Source organism: Calliphora vicina, chromosome 1, assembly GCF_958450345.1.
Source record: "Calliphora vicina chromosome 1, idCalVici1.1, whole genome shotgun sequence".
Taxonomy (NCBI): Eukaryota; Metazoa; Arthropoda; class Insecta; order Diptera; family Calliphoridae; genus Calliphora; species Calliphora vicina.
This window is the reverse complement of record NC_088780.1, coordinates 158,129,633-158,147,547: the sequence shown is the minus strand read 5'-3', so window position 1 is coordinate 158,147,547 and position 17,915 is coordinate 158,129,633. Positions and strand designations below refer to the sequence as shown.

At 34.4% G+C, this 17,915-nt stretch overlaps 1 protein-coding gene across 1 annotated transcript; it reads right to left on the bottom strand.

Annotated features, from left to right (window-relative positions):
• Positions 1 to 1,625: 1,625 nt before the first annotated feature.
• On the bottom strand, positions 1,626 to 6,938 carry LOC135953727 (uncharacterized). The gene has a single exon (XM_065503709.1). It carries the CDS (start codon positions 6,936 to 6,938, stop codon positions 1,626 to 1,628), a length of 5,313 nt encoding a protein of 1,770 aa, XP_065359781.1.
• Positions 6,939 to 17,915: the final 10,977 nt, after the last annotated feature.

Here is a 17,915-nt window from a genome sequence, read left to right as displayed (position 1 = left end):
ACCAATGATGTGGCCATTTTCAAAATCCGATTAAGCCTTTTTTTTTTGATAGAATCTATACTTGTAGCTAGTTCTTTAAGGAAATGTTAAATACCGTAAAAAGGAGAATACAAGGCGTATTAACAAGGTGAGTGCGTGAGTGAGTTAATACGCCTTGAGATAATCACTATATATGTATGTAGTTTGAAAGCGGTGATGATATTAAAGATGCCACATTATTACTTATTTCATATTATACCAGATTTACGAATTTCTAATGATATGCTCAAAAAAATTTTATGATTTTTTAATTTTATATTTGGAAAATACATAATATGTACTTTTAAATTGCCCTTGCAAAAAATCCCTACAATTCGACAAAAGTAAAAAATCTTTCCCTTTTTCCCTACATGTGAAATTTTGGGAAAAAATCCCTACAAAAAGGGAAAATTCCCTACACTTGGCATCACTGCTTTAAGGTGGGTGTTAGACTAATATTTTTGGGCGTTACTCACATCTGCACAAACGCATTATACCCTCCCCACTAGGGTATAATTAAACTGTATGAGAATTATATCAGCACAACTTGTTTGAAACCAGTTTGTACGAATTACTCACAAAACGTTTAAAGTGACTACACTCTAGATTACTTGGAGACACTTAAGTGACAATTGTCTTCACGCTAGATTGCCTGGGATGTATAAAGTAACCAGTAGACTTCTCTCTACTCTACAAAGAGGACATACATATCAAATGACCCAATATATATTGGCGTCAGCCAAGTTATAAAACATTAGTGATAATTACTGGGGATACATTGACCACTCGCTTAACTGCTGGGGAGCATTTCGTTAAACATACACGTACAAGTGAGGCGAGTGTTTGTTTAAAGGAAATGAGTAATATAAACTCTAAACTGGTCGCGTAAGCATAAAATTAGATTCTCGTACAAACGTACATACTTTACGTACCTACGTACATTAGAGACCAAATCAACAGCCAACCAAACCGACCGAACGACCATTTTGCCATCAACCAACCTGTCTGTTTGTCTGACTGTCGGTCTATATTACAGCCTTAGTCTTTATAAACATTTTAATTTTCATTTCTTTAGGATTTGCTTTTAATAAGGTTTTATTTTTATCATCCTATTTTAGGATTCATTCAATTGTAGATGGTTTGCTAAAATAACAGATTGTTTTAAATAAATTGGAAAAAATGTACTTTTAGATCTGTTGACGTGACAGTATCTATCACGTTATTTTGCAACACGTCGATTCTAATGCAAATAGATTTTTGATATATAGTAGTTGATTTTTGCTTAAAATAAAACCACGTTGTAAATTTATTTGTATATTACAATAATCGAATTTTATTGTTCACAAACGAAAGCCAGTATGTAAGCAACGACAAAAAATGATTTAATGTATGTACAAAGGTAGCTAATGTTATAAGCACAAAACAAAAAAGGAATGATGAAATTTAATGAGAGAAATGTATTTATATAAAATTGAGAAAACTTTTAAAACCGTTAAACATAATTCTGCAAAACAAATTAGATCAGTAAGATAAACGATAACATAATAAAAATAAACATGATACACTAAACAAAATTATAAATATTAAGTAATATCAATCAAGCGCTTTCATTTACTCAAACATCCTGCCCCCATTGAATTCTTTGAGGATTCAATATCATCATTGAGTAGAATACATATCTTGGATACCGCTCGTCGAATAATACCATTAGCAGTTTTTATTACAGCCACTCTCACGACACAATCATCACCTTTTATAACTTCCAATACGCGGCCCATTTGCCACTTCAAAGGTGGTAGATTTTCGTCCTTTAGGAGTACCATGGTGCCGATAGTTATATTATCTAAAGAAACCTGCCACTTAGTACGTTGTTGAAGAATTGTTAGGTATTCAGTGCTCCATCGTTTCCAAAATAGCTGTTGCATAAAGCATACCCGTTGCCAACGACTTAGGCGATGAATATTTAGCATCGACACATCTGGTTCCACAACTGAAGTTATGGGGGCACCAATCAAAAAATGCGCTGGAGTTAAAACACCTAAATCATCAGGGTTCTCTGAAAGTGGACAGAGTGGTCGTGAATTCATAATAGCTGATATCTGGCATATGATTGTGCGTAGCTCATCGAATTCCAAAACTGACTGACCAATAGAGCGAAGAAGATGAAATTTTGCGACCTTGATTGAAGCCTCCCAAAGGCCCCCAAAGTGAGGTGATCTTGGTGGTATAAATTTCCAATCTATTAAATTTTCTAAACATTCTTCATGTACAGCATTTAAGTGCTGTTGGCTTAGAAACAGTTGCTTAAGCTCTTGTAATTCATTTCTTGAGCCAACAAAATTTGTAGCGTTATCAGACCAAATGGTTTTCGGCCTACCTCGAATGCTGATAAAACGTTTAAGCGCAGCTAAAAAACCTTGAGTTGATAAATCTTTTACAAGCTCCAGATGTACAGCCTTGGTGCTGAAGCAAATAAATAGACTTATGTAGCATTTAATTTTTGCTCTTGATCGAATTTCTGCACGATAATATAAAGGGCCGCAATAATCAACACCAGTCACCAAAAAAGCACGATGAGCTTGTACTCTGTCATGTGGAAGATTGCCCATTATATGTTCGATCACCCGAGGGCGAAAATGCAAGCAACGAACACATTTATTAACAATTCTGGTCACTACCTTTCTGCCACCTAAAGGCCAATACTGCAATCGGATTGTTGCCAATAAAGACTGTGGACCAGCATGTAAATTCTTTTCATGAAAATATGTTATAATTGAGTCCGTTAATGGATGTTGCCTTGGAATAATTATTGGGTGTTGAGCATTGAAGTCAAGTGCAGAATTTTTAAGTCGGCCGCCTACTCTTAACAATCCAAAATTGTCCATAAATGGGTTCAAAGATATTAATGAACTTGATGAAGGTATAGGTTTTCCTTGACACAAACATTCACATTCTACAGTAAAATTACATCTTTGAACCATACGAATTAATAACTTGGTTCCTTTGTGGATGTCTTCTGTTGTTAATGGACCTCTACGGCACGAAACATTAACAGCTCCAAATTTATATATATATGCGTAAACTCTGCTGATTTTTCCAAATGATGTTATATATTTGCAATTAAGTGATATGTCGAGAAATGTTGCTGATGTTAAAATTAAAACCTGTTTTCGTCTTTCTGGTAAGTTTGTTACTGCCGAAGGTTGTGAAGGCCAAAACTCTTGATCTTGTTTTAGAAATTCAGGGCCACATGACCATAAATTTGACTTCGACAATTCTTTCGGTGTTGCACCTCTAGATAAAATATCAGCGGGGTTCATAGTTGTAGGAACATAAAACCATTTCATATTTGATGTTAATGACTGGATACGGCTTATGCGATTTGAAACAAATACTTGATAATTTGATGACTCTTCTTGGATCCACGAAAGGACAATTGTTGAGTCCGACCAACAAAAAATATTTCCATTAAATATGTGCAAGTTAGAAATAGAATACATAAGTTCCGAAAGTAAAAGTGCAGCCGACAACTCCAATTTGGGAATAGTAAGTACTTGGGTGGGAGCTACACGAGACTTAGAGCAAAGAATATTGGAATTGACAACACCATTGTACTCACTGCGTATATAAACACAAACGCCGTATGCTGACAGGCTGGCATCACAAAATGCATGGATTTGAATTTGACCACCAGGCGTTATTACTCTTCTTGGAAATTTGCACTCTTCTATGTCATTGAATTCGGAACACAAGTTAATCCATGCAGACTGGAGCCGCTGTGGGAGACTATCGTCCCAGTCAATCTTTTCTTTCCACAAATGCTGAAGGAAAATTTTAGTCTGAACAATAGCTGGTCCTATAAGGCCAAGAGGATCATAACATCTGGCTATGGTTGATAAAACCGTTCTTTTGGTAATTTTATTTGAAGATACAGATGGTACAAATGAAAATAGAAATATGTCGCTATTTGGTTCCCATATCAATCCCAGCGTTTTTGTTACATCGGTACCATCTTTAAATTTTAGAAACTTTTCCTTTTCTTCATCTTTAATTTTACTAAGAATCCGAGGATCGTTAGAACACCATTTACGAATTTTAAAATTTCCTTTTTTAAGCAATTGTGTTGTTTCTTCTAGAATTTGATTTACCTCTTCCATAGAGTCTCCTCCTGATATCATATCATCGACGTAAAAATCACGAAGCACAATTTTTGATCCCAAAGGGAAGAAGTGACATTCATCCTTTGCTAGCTGGCGCATTGCACGAACAGCAAGAAAAGAAGCAGATTTAGTGCCATATGTAACAGTATCTAATTTGTAGACCTTTATTGGATCATCAACATGATTACGCCACAATATACATTGAAGAAAATTGTCTGGATATAAAACCTTAACGCAGCGATACATTTTGCATATATCCCCAGTGAGAGCAATATTAAAAGAGCGAAAACGTAACAAAATGTCGAAAAGATTAGGCTGTATATTAGGGCCACACATAAGTATGTCATTGAGTGAAACTCCAGTTGAGGTTTTAGCTGAACCGTCGAAGACGACACGCAATTTTGTTGTCGAACTATCAGCCTTAGTTACACAATGATGTGGCAGAAAATGCGTTAAAATGTTTTCTGGAAACTTTTCTACCAATGACATGTGCTGAAGTTCAATATATTCATTAATAAATGAACTATATTGAGATTTTAGTTCTGCATACTGATTTAAACGTTTTTCTAAATTTTTAAAACGACAAAGGGCATTTTTGTATGATTCGCCAAGGGCTTGTGGACTTGTTTTAAATGGTAAACGAACTACAAATTCGCCGGAACTCAAACGATTGTAGGTTTTAACAAAATAATTTTCACATTCTTTTTCTTCCTTTGTTATCTTCGAAACTACATCCATATGATTTTCAATTTCCCAAAATCGACGAATAAAATTATCCAAATTATTTTCATAAGTATTGTTTTCATTAATTATAACACCCATGAGACAGCAATTTCTTCTCTTTAGTTGCAGTCCTCCACCAGCAACAACCCATCCAAATTCAGTTTTTTGTAGAAGTGGCAACCCTGCCCCAATATGAATTTTTCCATTACACAACGACTCAAAAAATAAGTCTCCACCTATTAATAGGTCAACTTGTTGTGATTTAAAAAACAGTGGGTCTGCCAACTGGATGTTAGTGGGAATGTTCCATTTGGAGATATTTATTGAAAATGGTGGCTGATTATCTACAATGGCTGATACTACAACGGATGACAAATAAGCTGAGACGTTTGAAGTTCGTGACTGAATAAAAATACTAACGATTTTTCCTGAAGCAAAATTCGACTGGCCAATACCTGATACGAGTGTTGTTGCACGTTTGGTTTTAAGTTGCAACTTATTCACGAAATTTGTTGTTATAAAATTAGCTTGTGAGGCAGAGTCGAGAATAGCTCTGCATGGAATAAGTGAACCAACACCGTTTTTAACAAAAACTATAGCGGTTGCCAATATTGTTGTTGGATCATGTCCTTTTTTAGGTGTACAGTTTGAAACTATTAATGACGACTGAGGCAAAGAATTTGTAGAGGTTATATTGTTAGTCGGAGCTGAAGTAGATGATGCTAAATTCGAGTTTAAAGAAACATTTCCGTTAGAATTGTCACTTACGGTTATGCTAGACAAATGATTTTCTTGTGAGTTGGGTAAAGTATCCATATGAAGCAAACTGTTGTGTTTTAATGAACAGTGCCGACAACCACTTGAAACACATGTCTTAATGGTATGGCCTTTTCTAAGGCAATTAATGCACAAATTTAAACGTTTGACGTCCTTAAATCTCATAGATGGTGTTTTTGACAGAAATTGAGGGCAACTATAAATTGCATGCGACGGAGAATTGCAAATGGGACAAACCTTTTGTGAGTTAGTCGAAACTACTAATGATTTTTTACTTTTGTTAGTGTAATGATATAATTTAGATCCCACCTGTTTGTTTGATGATTCATTTACAACAGAATTCTCCACATTTTCCATAGTTTGACATCTAGCTTGCAGAAATTTTGCCATAAGCTCCCATGTTGGTATTTCATTTACAGGTGTAGTTTCCTCCCATTTAGTTTGTGTTGTAATATCAAGCTTACGGCCAATTATATGAATCAGCAAGCAATCAGCAATTTGCTCCTTAGTACCCATTGTTAACAAAGCTCTTAAATGAGAATTTACGCTGTCACTTAGATGTCGCAACTTTCCAACAGATCCAACTTCGACATTGCTCATTGCCACAATGTCCCTTATATGTGCCTGAAAATTTAAACGTTTGTTATCAAATCGACTTTTTAATATTTCAATAGCTTTATCGTAATTTGTAGCACTAATTTCCAACGAACGAATAGAATCCAATGCTGAACCGCCAAGACATGTTTTAAGATGTTGAAATTTTTCAATTTTGGACAAGTCATCATCGTTGCCAATAACAGTTTCAAACATTGAAAAGAAATCCGGCCAATCAGTATAAATGCCATTAAATGTTGGAATTTGTATAATTGGCAAACGCGTTTTTTGTACTGGTAACAAAAATGATGGCAGCGATTCATTTATTGTAGATTGTCTTAACAGTGGTGGGTTTTGGTTATTTGGATTTGATCGAAGTGTCATAATTTTTCTCGTCAGAGTCGTCTTGATTGTCGTATATATCGCAGAGACTTCTGCCGGTAGAGTGCTTTCCATTTCCTCATAATTTTCTCGTTCTAGACGATCATGCACGACTTCAAAATCTGAATACAATTTATCCAGCAATTCCACCTTTACGGATAAGGCAACCTCATCGTATTTATCAATATCAGGATGCTGTACCTCCTCTTGCATAACAAGCAATCGTTGCTTCAATTTAATTGATTTGCGTTTATTAAATGATTCCTCGATTTCTTCAACACTCATTTCTGTATTTTTATTCAATCACGTCGGGGTCACCAAGATTATGTTGACGTGACAGTATCTATCACGTTATTTTGCAACACGTCGATTCTAATGCAAATAGATTTTTGATATATAGTAGTTGATTTTTGCTTAAAATAAAACCACGTTGTAAATTTATTTGTATATTACAATAATCGAATTTTATTGTTCACAAACGAAAGCCAGTATGTAAGCAACGACAAAAAATGATTTAATGTATGTACAAAGGTAGCTAATGTTATAAGCACAAAACAAAAAAGGAATGATGAAATTTAATGAGAGAAATGTATTTATATAAAATTGAGAAAACTTTTAAAACCGTTAAACATAATTCTGCAAAACAAATTAGATCAGTAAGATAAACGATAACATAATAAAAATAAACATGATACACTAAACAAAATTATAAATATTAAGTAATATCAATCAAGCGCTTTCATTTACTCAAACAAGATCCTTAATAGTACCAAGATTTTTATTAAAAACTATTTGACCGCCCTGGTCCGTCTTCGTCCGGTAGCTATTTACTAATGTTAGTTCTTCAAGTTTCTACAACCCACATACACCTGCCTGTTCTTATTTATTTGCAAATAAAATATCTAAATTTGTCCTGCATACTTTAGGGGGCTTTTTTATTGCAATTGACTGGACTCAAAAAAAATTTCAGAGTTTTACCCGGAATTTTTTAATTTTTTTCATTACATCTCCTGAAAATTTTGAATCGAATAAAAAAAAATCAGCCAGCCGTTCTCACGTGATGGCATTACATACATGGACCATTTCATTTTTATATATATAGATTTCAAGTCCTATGTGACTTCTTCACATGCTTTCATACATACAAGGTGGCGCAAAAGTAATCCTCCTATCAGAAAATGCTATAAATTTTGCGATTGGCCCCTAATGTCAGTTCTGTTTTGACATTTGTGTAGTAAACACATGCGAAATACACGTTAATAAACAATTTTACGCTACACTGCTCCAGAACGCGGAATATTGCTGACTATTTATTTGACCTTAATCAGGAAGATGATTTTTCATCAAAAATAATCATGATTGATGAGGCCCATTTCGATCTTAGCGGGTACGTAAGTAAGCAAAATTTACGCTTCTGGGGCACTGAAAATCCGCGTGTAACCCACGAAGAGCCATTACACCCGCTCAAAGTCACTGTATGGTGTGCTGTTTTCGCTGGAGGAGTCATCGGACCTTTTTTCTTCGAAGACGTCGCGGGCCAAACGGTTACTGTGAATGGTGAGCGCTACATAGCAATGATCAACGAGTTCTTTTTGCTGCAACTTGATGAATTGGGATTGGAAAACATGTGGTTCCAACAGGACGGTGCAACGGCACACACTGCACGTGCCACAAACGATATGCTGAAGGATGCATTTCCCGGGCGCTTAATCTCCCGTTTTGGCGATTTTCACTGGCCAGCAAGATCGCCTGATTTGACCGCTCCAGACTTCTTTTTGTGGGGCTTTTTGAAATCACGGGTTAATGTCAACAAGCCTCAGACTCTTGCAGAATTGGAGGATTACTGCATGAAAAAATTGGGAGCTATTCAAGCAGCAATTTCAAATCATTTGCGAGCAGCAGGAATCATCCAAAAGCAAGAAAATTGGGTACCATACGAATTGAAGCCGAGAGACCTTGAAATACAATTTTGAATGTTCGAACTGATGCCTGAACGATATAAATGAAAATCATTTTTGCACTGAATCATTACTCACAATAAACGGTAAATGATCGTATAATCGGCTAACCAGCTGAATTGACACCAAAGCCAAATATCCATAGCGCTATGGTAATTCTCTATATTTGGTAGCAGCAAAAGGGTTTTATCTATTATGACCTGCTGTAATCTGACCAGACCATCACAGGGAACTTGTGCCGAATGCAACCACCGATTCGTTTGAAGCAAGCATAATCCCAAAAACCCCCAGGATATGCGGCCATGAAAACGTAATATTCCACCATGACAACGATCGACCACATTATGCCTGTTAAAAAGTATTTAGAATGAAGTGGTTGGGAAGTTTTGCCTCACCCGTTTTATAGTTCGGACCGTTCCCCATCCGACTACTATTTGCTTCGATCGATACAGAACGCTCTCTCCTGGATACGTTTCACTTTGGAACAGAGTATCAGAAAGTCGCTTGAATCATTCTTGGCCTCAAAAGATGAGCAGTTCTTTTGGCCCGGAATCCATATGTTGACAGGAATATGGGAAAAGGTCATAGCTAACAATGACCAATACTTTGAATAAATTTCTATTGTACAAATGTTTCCAAATAAAAGCTAAAAATTTGAAAAAATCCTGCATTTTTAAGTCATACACTCTCACAGAGAGAGCTTTCTGCATCGATCGAAACTAATAGTAGTCGGACGGGGCGAGGTCTGGAATATAAGGCAAGTGAGGCAAAACTTCCCAACCACTTCTGTCTAATTTCATTTCTGGCCGCAAATTCTGGGCGTTTTTCGGCCAATGCTCTCGTTCGGTACATGTATCCTGTAATGGTCTGACCAGACATCAGCTCATAATAGATAGAACCCTTTTGCTCCCACCCTTTTGCTTACCGAAAATTTATTTGTAAACTTGACCTGTATCCGCGCCAATCTTAGCGCCTTCGATATTTGGCTTTGGTGTCGATTCAACTGGTTGGCCAGACATACGCTTCGGGTTATCGTAATTGATCCAGTTTTCATCGTCATTAATGATTTGGTGCAAAATTGATTTTATAGCGTTCAAGCTGCATTTCAGACATACAAAATCGTATTTTAAGGTCTCTCAGCTTCAATTCGTATGGTACCCATTTTCACTGCTTTTGGATGAATCCTCAAACGTTTTGAAATAGATCCTTATGATGCTTGAGTAGCTCCCAATGACTATCCTTGACCTTCGAAAAGAGAATTAACTATGTTGGTACCAGGATGCTTGGTACCAACAGAAAGTACAATTGTATACCCATAACTGTAATCGCTGATTTTTGTACTCTAGATTTCACATCTTCTTTTATTTTGTTTTGTAAATGTTTTTCTTCATCCTTCAACATCCTGAGCATGTGTTTTGGTGTTTGTGTGCACATGAATGACAGTGTGTGGGTGTGTGTTTTGGCCGCGGTATGCTTTTGAAAGGTGATGATGGTGATGGAATGTGGTGGTGGTTAAAGGAATTGCTTTGGTTGTTACTTTTTCTACTTGAATGTTTTGGATTTTCAATGTTTAACTTGGCTAAGTAAGCAAGTAAAGTGTAAGTGAATGAGTGAGTAAGTAAAAGTGCTTGCTACACACCACTCATTTACTGTAAAAAGTCGTTAAAGTGGTAGTAGCAGTAGTAGTTGTCCTGGCGGTGATAGTAGGACAACAATTAAAACAAAAAGTGATCATAAATCTTGATGGCGCCGCTGTGAATCATAAATTTTATAAAGTTGACATTTTTAACGGAATTTCACTACGTTTTACACCGTTATCACATAAAAATGGCCATATAGACTGATGTTTATTTTTTTTTTTCATAATGTTGTGTATGGGTTTTGTTTCAGCCAAATTCAAGAAGAAAAAAAAAACAAAATATTTAAGCCCACAACAAGCAAATTAAAAAGGAAATTTAATAAAATGTTTAATTATATAAACATTTTGTTCGTGGATTTAAAGGAAATCTGTGTTAAATACAATACAAGTATGTAATTTGAAGAATTAAGTTAAGTTGTTGTTAAGAATTTGCCTAAAACACGCGATGAAAATTATGATTTTATCTAGAGTTGAAAAGGAAACTGATGTTAACTTTCTTCAGTTCGTTTGTTATAACAAGGGCTAATTAAAATCTATGACTTCTTTAGCAAAAAAAATGTTAAATTTTCAAGACTGACAGGAATATAATTAATATTTTATTAAAGACAAGGGAAATAAATTAAAGTAAACTCTATATTATTTAATAATTCGTTAAACAAAACGGTTTAATTTATCATTACCTTATATACTTATTACATAAAAAATTCAGCTGATTTTAACACTGACTAACTTTCGTTTTCATATAAATAGTTTCAATTACGTGTTCAAGCTATTTGTAAATGTGCTTTTAAATAAAAATGTATCACAAATTTCTAAAAATATTTCAACAAATTGCATTTCAAATGTATACTAGAGTGCCAGTTATTTAGATTTTTTGAATTTTCGTTGCTCTCAAGGCCTAAAATTTATATCCGTCATCTAAAAACTAAAATTCTAGCTATGTCCGTCCGTGTGTCAAAAACACGATAGGGCTCAAACGATTGGAGCTAGGTGGCAGAAATTTTCCACAAATTGAAAATGGGCAATATTTTTATAATATTAAAATCATCAAGCCATTAATATAGACAATATGGATATCTAATGCTAGATATTTCAAAGTCCATTGCAACAATGTATATAAGGCTCTATAGTCCATATAACGATATATGTAGTAAGGTAGACCTACAATGGGTCAAAATTGGGAAAAATATTTTTTAACCCTAATTTTTTTTTCATCAACAAATTTTGTTTGTCATAAATTCCTATTTCAAAAAAAGATTTTTTTTAAAAAATTTAAAAAAATTTGGAAAAAACTTTTTCAAAAAAATTAAAAAACAATTTCGAAAAAGAAATTTAAAAAAGAATTTTGCACGACAATTTAAAAATTTAATTTTGTTTACCTAAAAATATTTAAAAAAAAAATTATTTTGAAGTATAATTTGGTGAAGGGTATTAAGATCTCTTACTTGTTTTATATGAAAGAGGTAGCTCTTTCTACCAACTTTTGTGCGGATCGATCCATAACTGACCCTTCCCAATTAAACGCCATATATCAGAATAATATTTTATTGTCACATATTGATGGTGGTACAGCTGTATATAAGACTTTTTCTTGTTCTTATCATGATCGTTTGTCCTTTTAAAATGATTTCGGCTATAATGTTAGTACTTGTTCCACTATGCATTAATTTGCTTTAATCTTTTTAAATAAATAGTGAAATGTTCTTAAAAAATTTAGTCCTGGAATATCCTTGAGATTTTTCATTAAATTATTCTAAAAAAAAAAATATTTAGAGTAAATATAACATAATGGAGTACATTTGATTCTTAAAGCTCTATTTGAGGTCATCGTGAGATGATTTCATCGTTGGAGTGAAATCCCTTTAAGTCGACACATTTCTTCAGGTTTGGAAACAAGAAACAGTCACTCGATGCTATATCCGTTCAATAGGGAGGAATAGAGTGCATTTCATTTGCAATTCATGGTTTTTTCAATGGAAACTGCGATTTTATTTCAATTCTTGCGGGTGTATAGACCTCAACTGGGCGTCCAAAACGTTCTTCCGTATCAAGCTTAGCCTTTATTTAACTCTTTCCGATTTAGTGGTCACTTTACTAACCACCTTTTCTAGAGTCTTTTCAAAAAAATTTAGTGACATCTATTGGCATTTTATTAAACATTAAGTTTTTTTAAGTCATCGTTTAAATATTTTTGCAAAACGTTGCCGTCAGGTTGCTCTGGTTAGCTTGATATATGAATTTGAAAATATTGTTTGTAAGGGGTTTTCCCGCATTCTATAAAAAAAGGTCAGAGTGTTTTTTGTTCATCAAATTCTGTGTTACTTTGTTATTTAGTGTTTGCTTGGTTGGCTTGTTCTAACAAAGTAATATTTTATACTATGCTCTTTGATAAATAACATAAGTAATAAAGTGGTTAGATTACTAACCACTGTGACTGAAATAGGTTTTATATAATGTGTTTCTCTACATAATATTATGTTATTCAATGAACATTAAATTGAAGATATCTTGTTCGAAGGTATACCTTCGGATGGGAATGTGTATGCAGTCTTGAACACGATAAATTATTAGAAGCAAGTCGATCTGAAGAAGGTGTTCACCCAGTATGCAAAATGATTCGAAGTTATGTCGAAAATGAATCATTTTTTTGTAAAATTTTATCGATATCGACTTCGATATAATGTCGAGAATGTGCGTATTTTCCTAAGTAGAGTGCAGAGCGATAAAGAGTCGAAAATTATTTATTGTTCTGATTCTAATTTTTATCGATATACTATACCTTTTTCGGTATTAAAAATGTTCTAAATTGATTCGATTTCGAGCAATTTCTTCTTGAATTAATGCATATTCAATACCATTATTATTATCCAATAATGTTGCGTTAGATGTGTTTTCATATTCAAATGCAATAAACTCTGCACATTTTTCTGATGTTTGCTGATTATGAGATTCGAATTGTCAAAAACAACATCAATAATTGGCTGCGCTTTTCTTTTAAGACGTCTTTGATCCATTTCTCGTGTTAAACTATATTTTTATGAATATGTTATTGATAGGTTAAGAAATAAAAATTCTCACAAATTGACAAAAGAATAATATGTATGTATATGAATTTGTCAATTTGTGCAAAAATAAAATTTGACATTAAAAAAAAACTCGAACATTATTCGCCATTTCTATAAAATATTAAAATATGATATTCTAAAAAATGTAGATTGGATAGAGCATCATAATAAATTCAGAAATTTTAGTCAAAATGATACTAAGTTTTCAAACAAATTTATATGCTACGAAAATTTTTATCATAATTATTATTAATGCCAACCGCCATGGTGGTTAATAAACTAACCACCTTATTCCATAAAAACCTTTTGCTGCATTTTTATTTTTTTTTTATTTTTCATATATATGAACTCTAATTATAAACTTATATACAAAAAACTGTAGCTGCAAGAGTTAAGTGATGTTTTTTGTGGCCATAAATAATGCTTAATAAGCAGACGAAATTCACTTCTTTCCAAACTATCTTCAAGTCACGAGGTAGTCTGCTGTCAATGGCTATCAAATACGAACTAAATGGCGCAGCTTGTTGAAATTTTTAACAAGAGTTAACTGACAGATGCCTGTTGACATGAACAGTTTTACCATTTCAGTTAGGAGCCGACAAATTAAAAAAGTGGCGGATCCACCTTTGCATGAATAATTATTTTGTGGATTATGGATTTCATTTCAACGGTTAATTTTAAGGGCAGTTTTATTTGCTTCATAACGAATTTAAAAACTTTTATTTTTTTTTTTAAAAATATTGCAACTTTGACGCAACACTAGAAACTTCAAATAAAATGAACAACCTTTAAAACACAGATTATTGCAAATATGCAACAAACGACAGTTGTCAAAAAAGTTTTCAATGGTTGTGATTTGTAGAGCGAGAGAAAAAATACCATTTTCAATAGGCAACAAGTGTGGAATATATTTGTCCGTCTTTTCAAACCACAACAATTTTTACATTTTCTTTTGTTTCAGCTTGTGCTTTAAACTTTATTCGATTTTGCTTAAATTTTCTGCTTTGGTTTTTAGCTGACAGAGAACAACATTAGACCTTGGGACCATCAAAAATCCATAAATTGCTAAATAATGGCCACCCTATTGTATACGAAATCCAACAAATCTTTAAAATACAAAAATCTTTTGAAAAACTCTCCACAAATTCTTTATAATCCCAATCACATTTTCTTAATTGATTGTCTTTCTATTCAATAGATGTTTGGTTGTGTTCAATTTAGCAAATGCTCATGGTTGTGTTTGTATAAGAGTCCTTTAAAGTTTGTGTATGTTTTGGAAAACTCATACTTAGAAAGATTGTAAAAAGGCAAGCAAACAATAGAAAATATAAACAAATTGAAAAACAAACGCATAAATCAATTATTTTTTTATTTTATATTTATTTCTACACTCTCACACAGCCAGCAAGGATTGTCAGTTAGAGAGTTGAAGAAAACTTTTTATACACGTTTAAGCATTTTTCTCATACATTTGGAGAGACTCCTGCTCAGGCACATTTGCACACAATCCACCGCTACAAATACAGTTAGTTGAAGTCAGGGATGAGATATGAAAATAAAAGTATGTTGTTATAAAATTCAACTAATGTACTTTATAGATCTTCATTGTACCAAGATTGACTTAAAATTGCGGAATTTACAATAGATGGATATCTTTTGAGCGCGGTTTTCTTTTTAACAACTTAAGCACACAGATTGCACACCAAAGCTAATGGTGAATGTATTTCATGGGTTTCAATGTGCTGTTCAGAAGTGGTGATTTTGTCACGGATGACAAAGATTGCCCACGCCAGCCAAACAAGTTTAAAGGCAAAGAATTGGAGACAAAGAAGTTTAAAGACAAAGAATTGAAGGCATTACTCCATGATGATTGTTGTAATCTAAACAAAAGCTCGCAAAATCATTGGAAGCTACTCAAGCAGCAATTTCAAAATATTTGCGAGCAAGGAAATTATGTACCATACGTACTGAAGCCGAGAAACCGCTATAAAAGAAAATCATTTTAGCACCGAATCATTACTTGCGATTAAAAATGGATCCATTACGATAACCCGAAGCTTAAGATATCCTATGTGAAGCCAGGCCAACCAGCTGAATCGACACCAAATATCCCTGGCACTAAGGTAATTCTCTGTATTTGGTGGGAGCAACTGATTCGTTTGAAGAGAGCATTGGAAAAAAGCCTAAAATATGGGGCCATGAAACTAACAGAATATCCGATATTGACTGAGATGAGCAGTTGTTTTGGCTTGGAATCCAAATGTTTCCAGAAATATGTTTCAAAATAAAAGCAAAACATTTTAAAAAATCCTGTGTTTTTAAGTCATACGCACAATAATTATTTCTTTTTAAAGCATTAATCATCTACTAAATTAAATAAATTGATTAAAAAAGTTCGACAAGTTGTAAAGGATCTTCCAATATTGACTTCCGAACTTTGATTGTTGATAGCGGCCATACTGTCAGTCAAATTGGCTGTCATTTATTCAGTTTGTCTTGTCAAATCACAATGGACGCATATAGCATTCAACAACACGAATGATAAAATTGTTTTATCAAAATGGGTGTCCTGTTTGGAAACCAGCGCACCAAGTTTTCTTCGTAGTTCCGGTTAATTCAAAAGTTGATTTTCGGTTAACCGGTTTAGGCTAATCTTGCTAATAATTCATTCAACACCTACTTATAATTTTAACAAATATTTAATCATCATCTTCGTTCAATAAATTTCAATTCGATAGTTTTTTCGTTTCTAAAATTCTTTTTGAGCATGACATAAAAATTCGGGATTTCTACGAATTTTTAGCATTTCATTTGAAAATTTTGTTGACCTTTTCCCATCTTTCTGGCAATATATGGATTCAGAGCCAAAAGAACTGACCATTTTTTCAGGCCAAGAACGAATCAAGCCAATATCGGATACTATGTTCCAAAGTGAAGCGAATCACAGAAAGCGTGCCGAACAGGAATTGCAACATGTGGCCGAATGTTGTCATGATGGAATATTACACTTTCATGTCTGGTCCCATATTATGGGCATATTTCAGGCAATGCTCGCTTCAAACGAATCAGTTGCGTTCGGTACAGGTTCACTGTGATGGTTTGGTCAGATCTCAGCATCTCCTAATAGATATTAGGAGGTGTATTTGGCTCCCACCAAATACAAATACCTTATCACCATGGATATTTGTCTTTAGTATCTATTCGGCTGGTTGGTCGAGCTTCATATACGATCTCTTACGCATCGGGTTATCATAATGAACCCATTTTTCATGGAAGTAATGATTCGGTCCAAAAATGGTTTTCATTTATAGAGTTGAAGCAGCGTTTCAGATATACAAAATCGTTTTTCAAGGTTTCTCGGCTTCAATTCGTATGGTACCCAATTTCCCTGCTTTTGGACGAATCCTGATGCTCGCAAACGTTTTTTACTTGCTGCTTTAGTAGCTCCCAATGATTGTGCAAGCTCTTATTGAGTTTTACAACAATCTTCATTGAGTAATGCCTCCAATTATTGGCCTCAATAAGCTTTGGTGAGCAATCAGTGCGCTCGCTTCATACGAATCAGTTGCGTTCGGTACAGGTTCCCTGTGATGGTCTGATCAGATTAAAGCAGCTCATAATAGACTGGACTCTTTTGCTCCCAACAAATAGAGAGCATTGCCTTAGCGCCATCGATATTTGGCTTTGGTGTCGATTCGGCTTCATATTATTTTCTTTTATAGCGTTCAAGCATAATTTCGGACATGCAAAATCGTCTTTCAATGCTTTTGGATGAATAATGATGCTCGCAAATGTTTTTAAATTGCTGCATGAGCAGCTCCCAATGATTGTGCAAGCTCTTATTGAGTTTTACAACAATCTTCATTGAGTAATGTCTCCAATTATTGGCCTCAATAAGCTTTGGTGAGCAATCAGTGCGCTCACTTCAAACGAATCAGTTGCGTTCGTTACAGGTTTTATGTGATGGTCTGGTCAGATTACAGCAGCTCATAATAGACAGAACTCTTTTGCTCCCAACTAATAGAGGGCATTGCCTTAGCGCCATCGATATTTGGCTTTGGTGTCGATTCGGCTGGTTGACCCGGCTTCATATAATGTTCTTTTATAGCGTTCAAGCATAATTTCAGAAGGTCTCTCGGTTTCAATTCGTATGTTACAAAATTTCCATAATTTTGAATGAATCCTGCCGCTCGCAAACGTTTCGAAATTGCTACTTGAGTAGCTCCCAAAGATTTTGCAGGCTGTTGTTGAGTTTTACAACAATCTTCATGGAGTAATACCTCCAATTCTTGATCTTTGAACTTTTTTGGCTGGCCTGGGTGATATTTGTCTTCCGTGAACCCTACAAACTATCTTTCGCAAGTTGTAACCGATGGAACAAATTCACCATAAGCAATCGATGTGCTTCAGTGGCACTTAGGAACATGACGGGTGCAACTTGGTACATAAGAAATGAAAACATCCACAGGGACTTGTGAAGGATGAGTTTAAGAAAGTCCGCGATAAATATATACTGAAATTGCAATCCCACCCAAATCCGCTTGCCAAACCAGATCAAGGCTTTCTAGATCTACCACCCCGTTAAGATGAGGTTCATGCA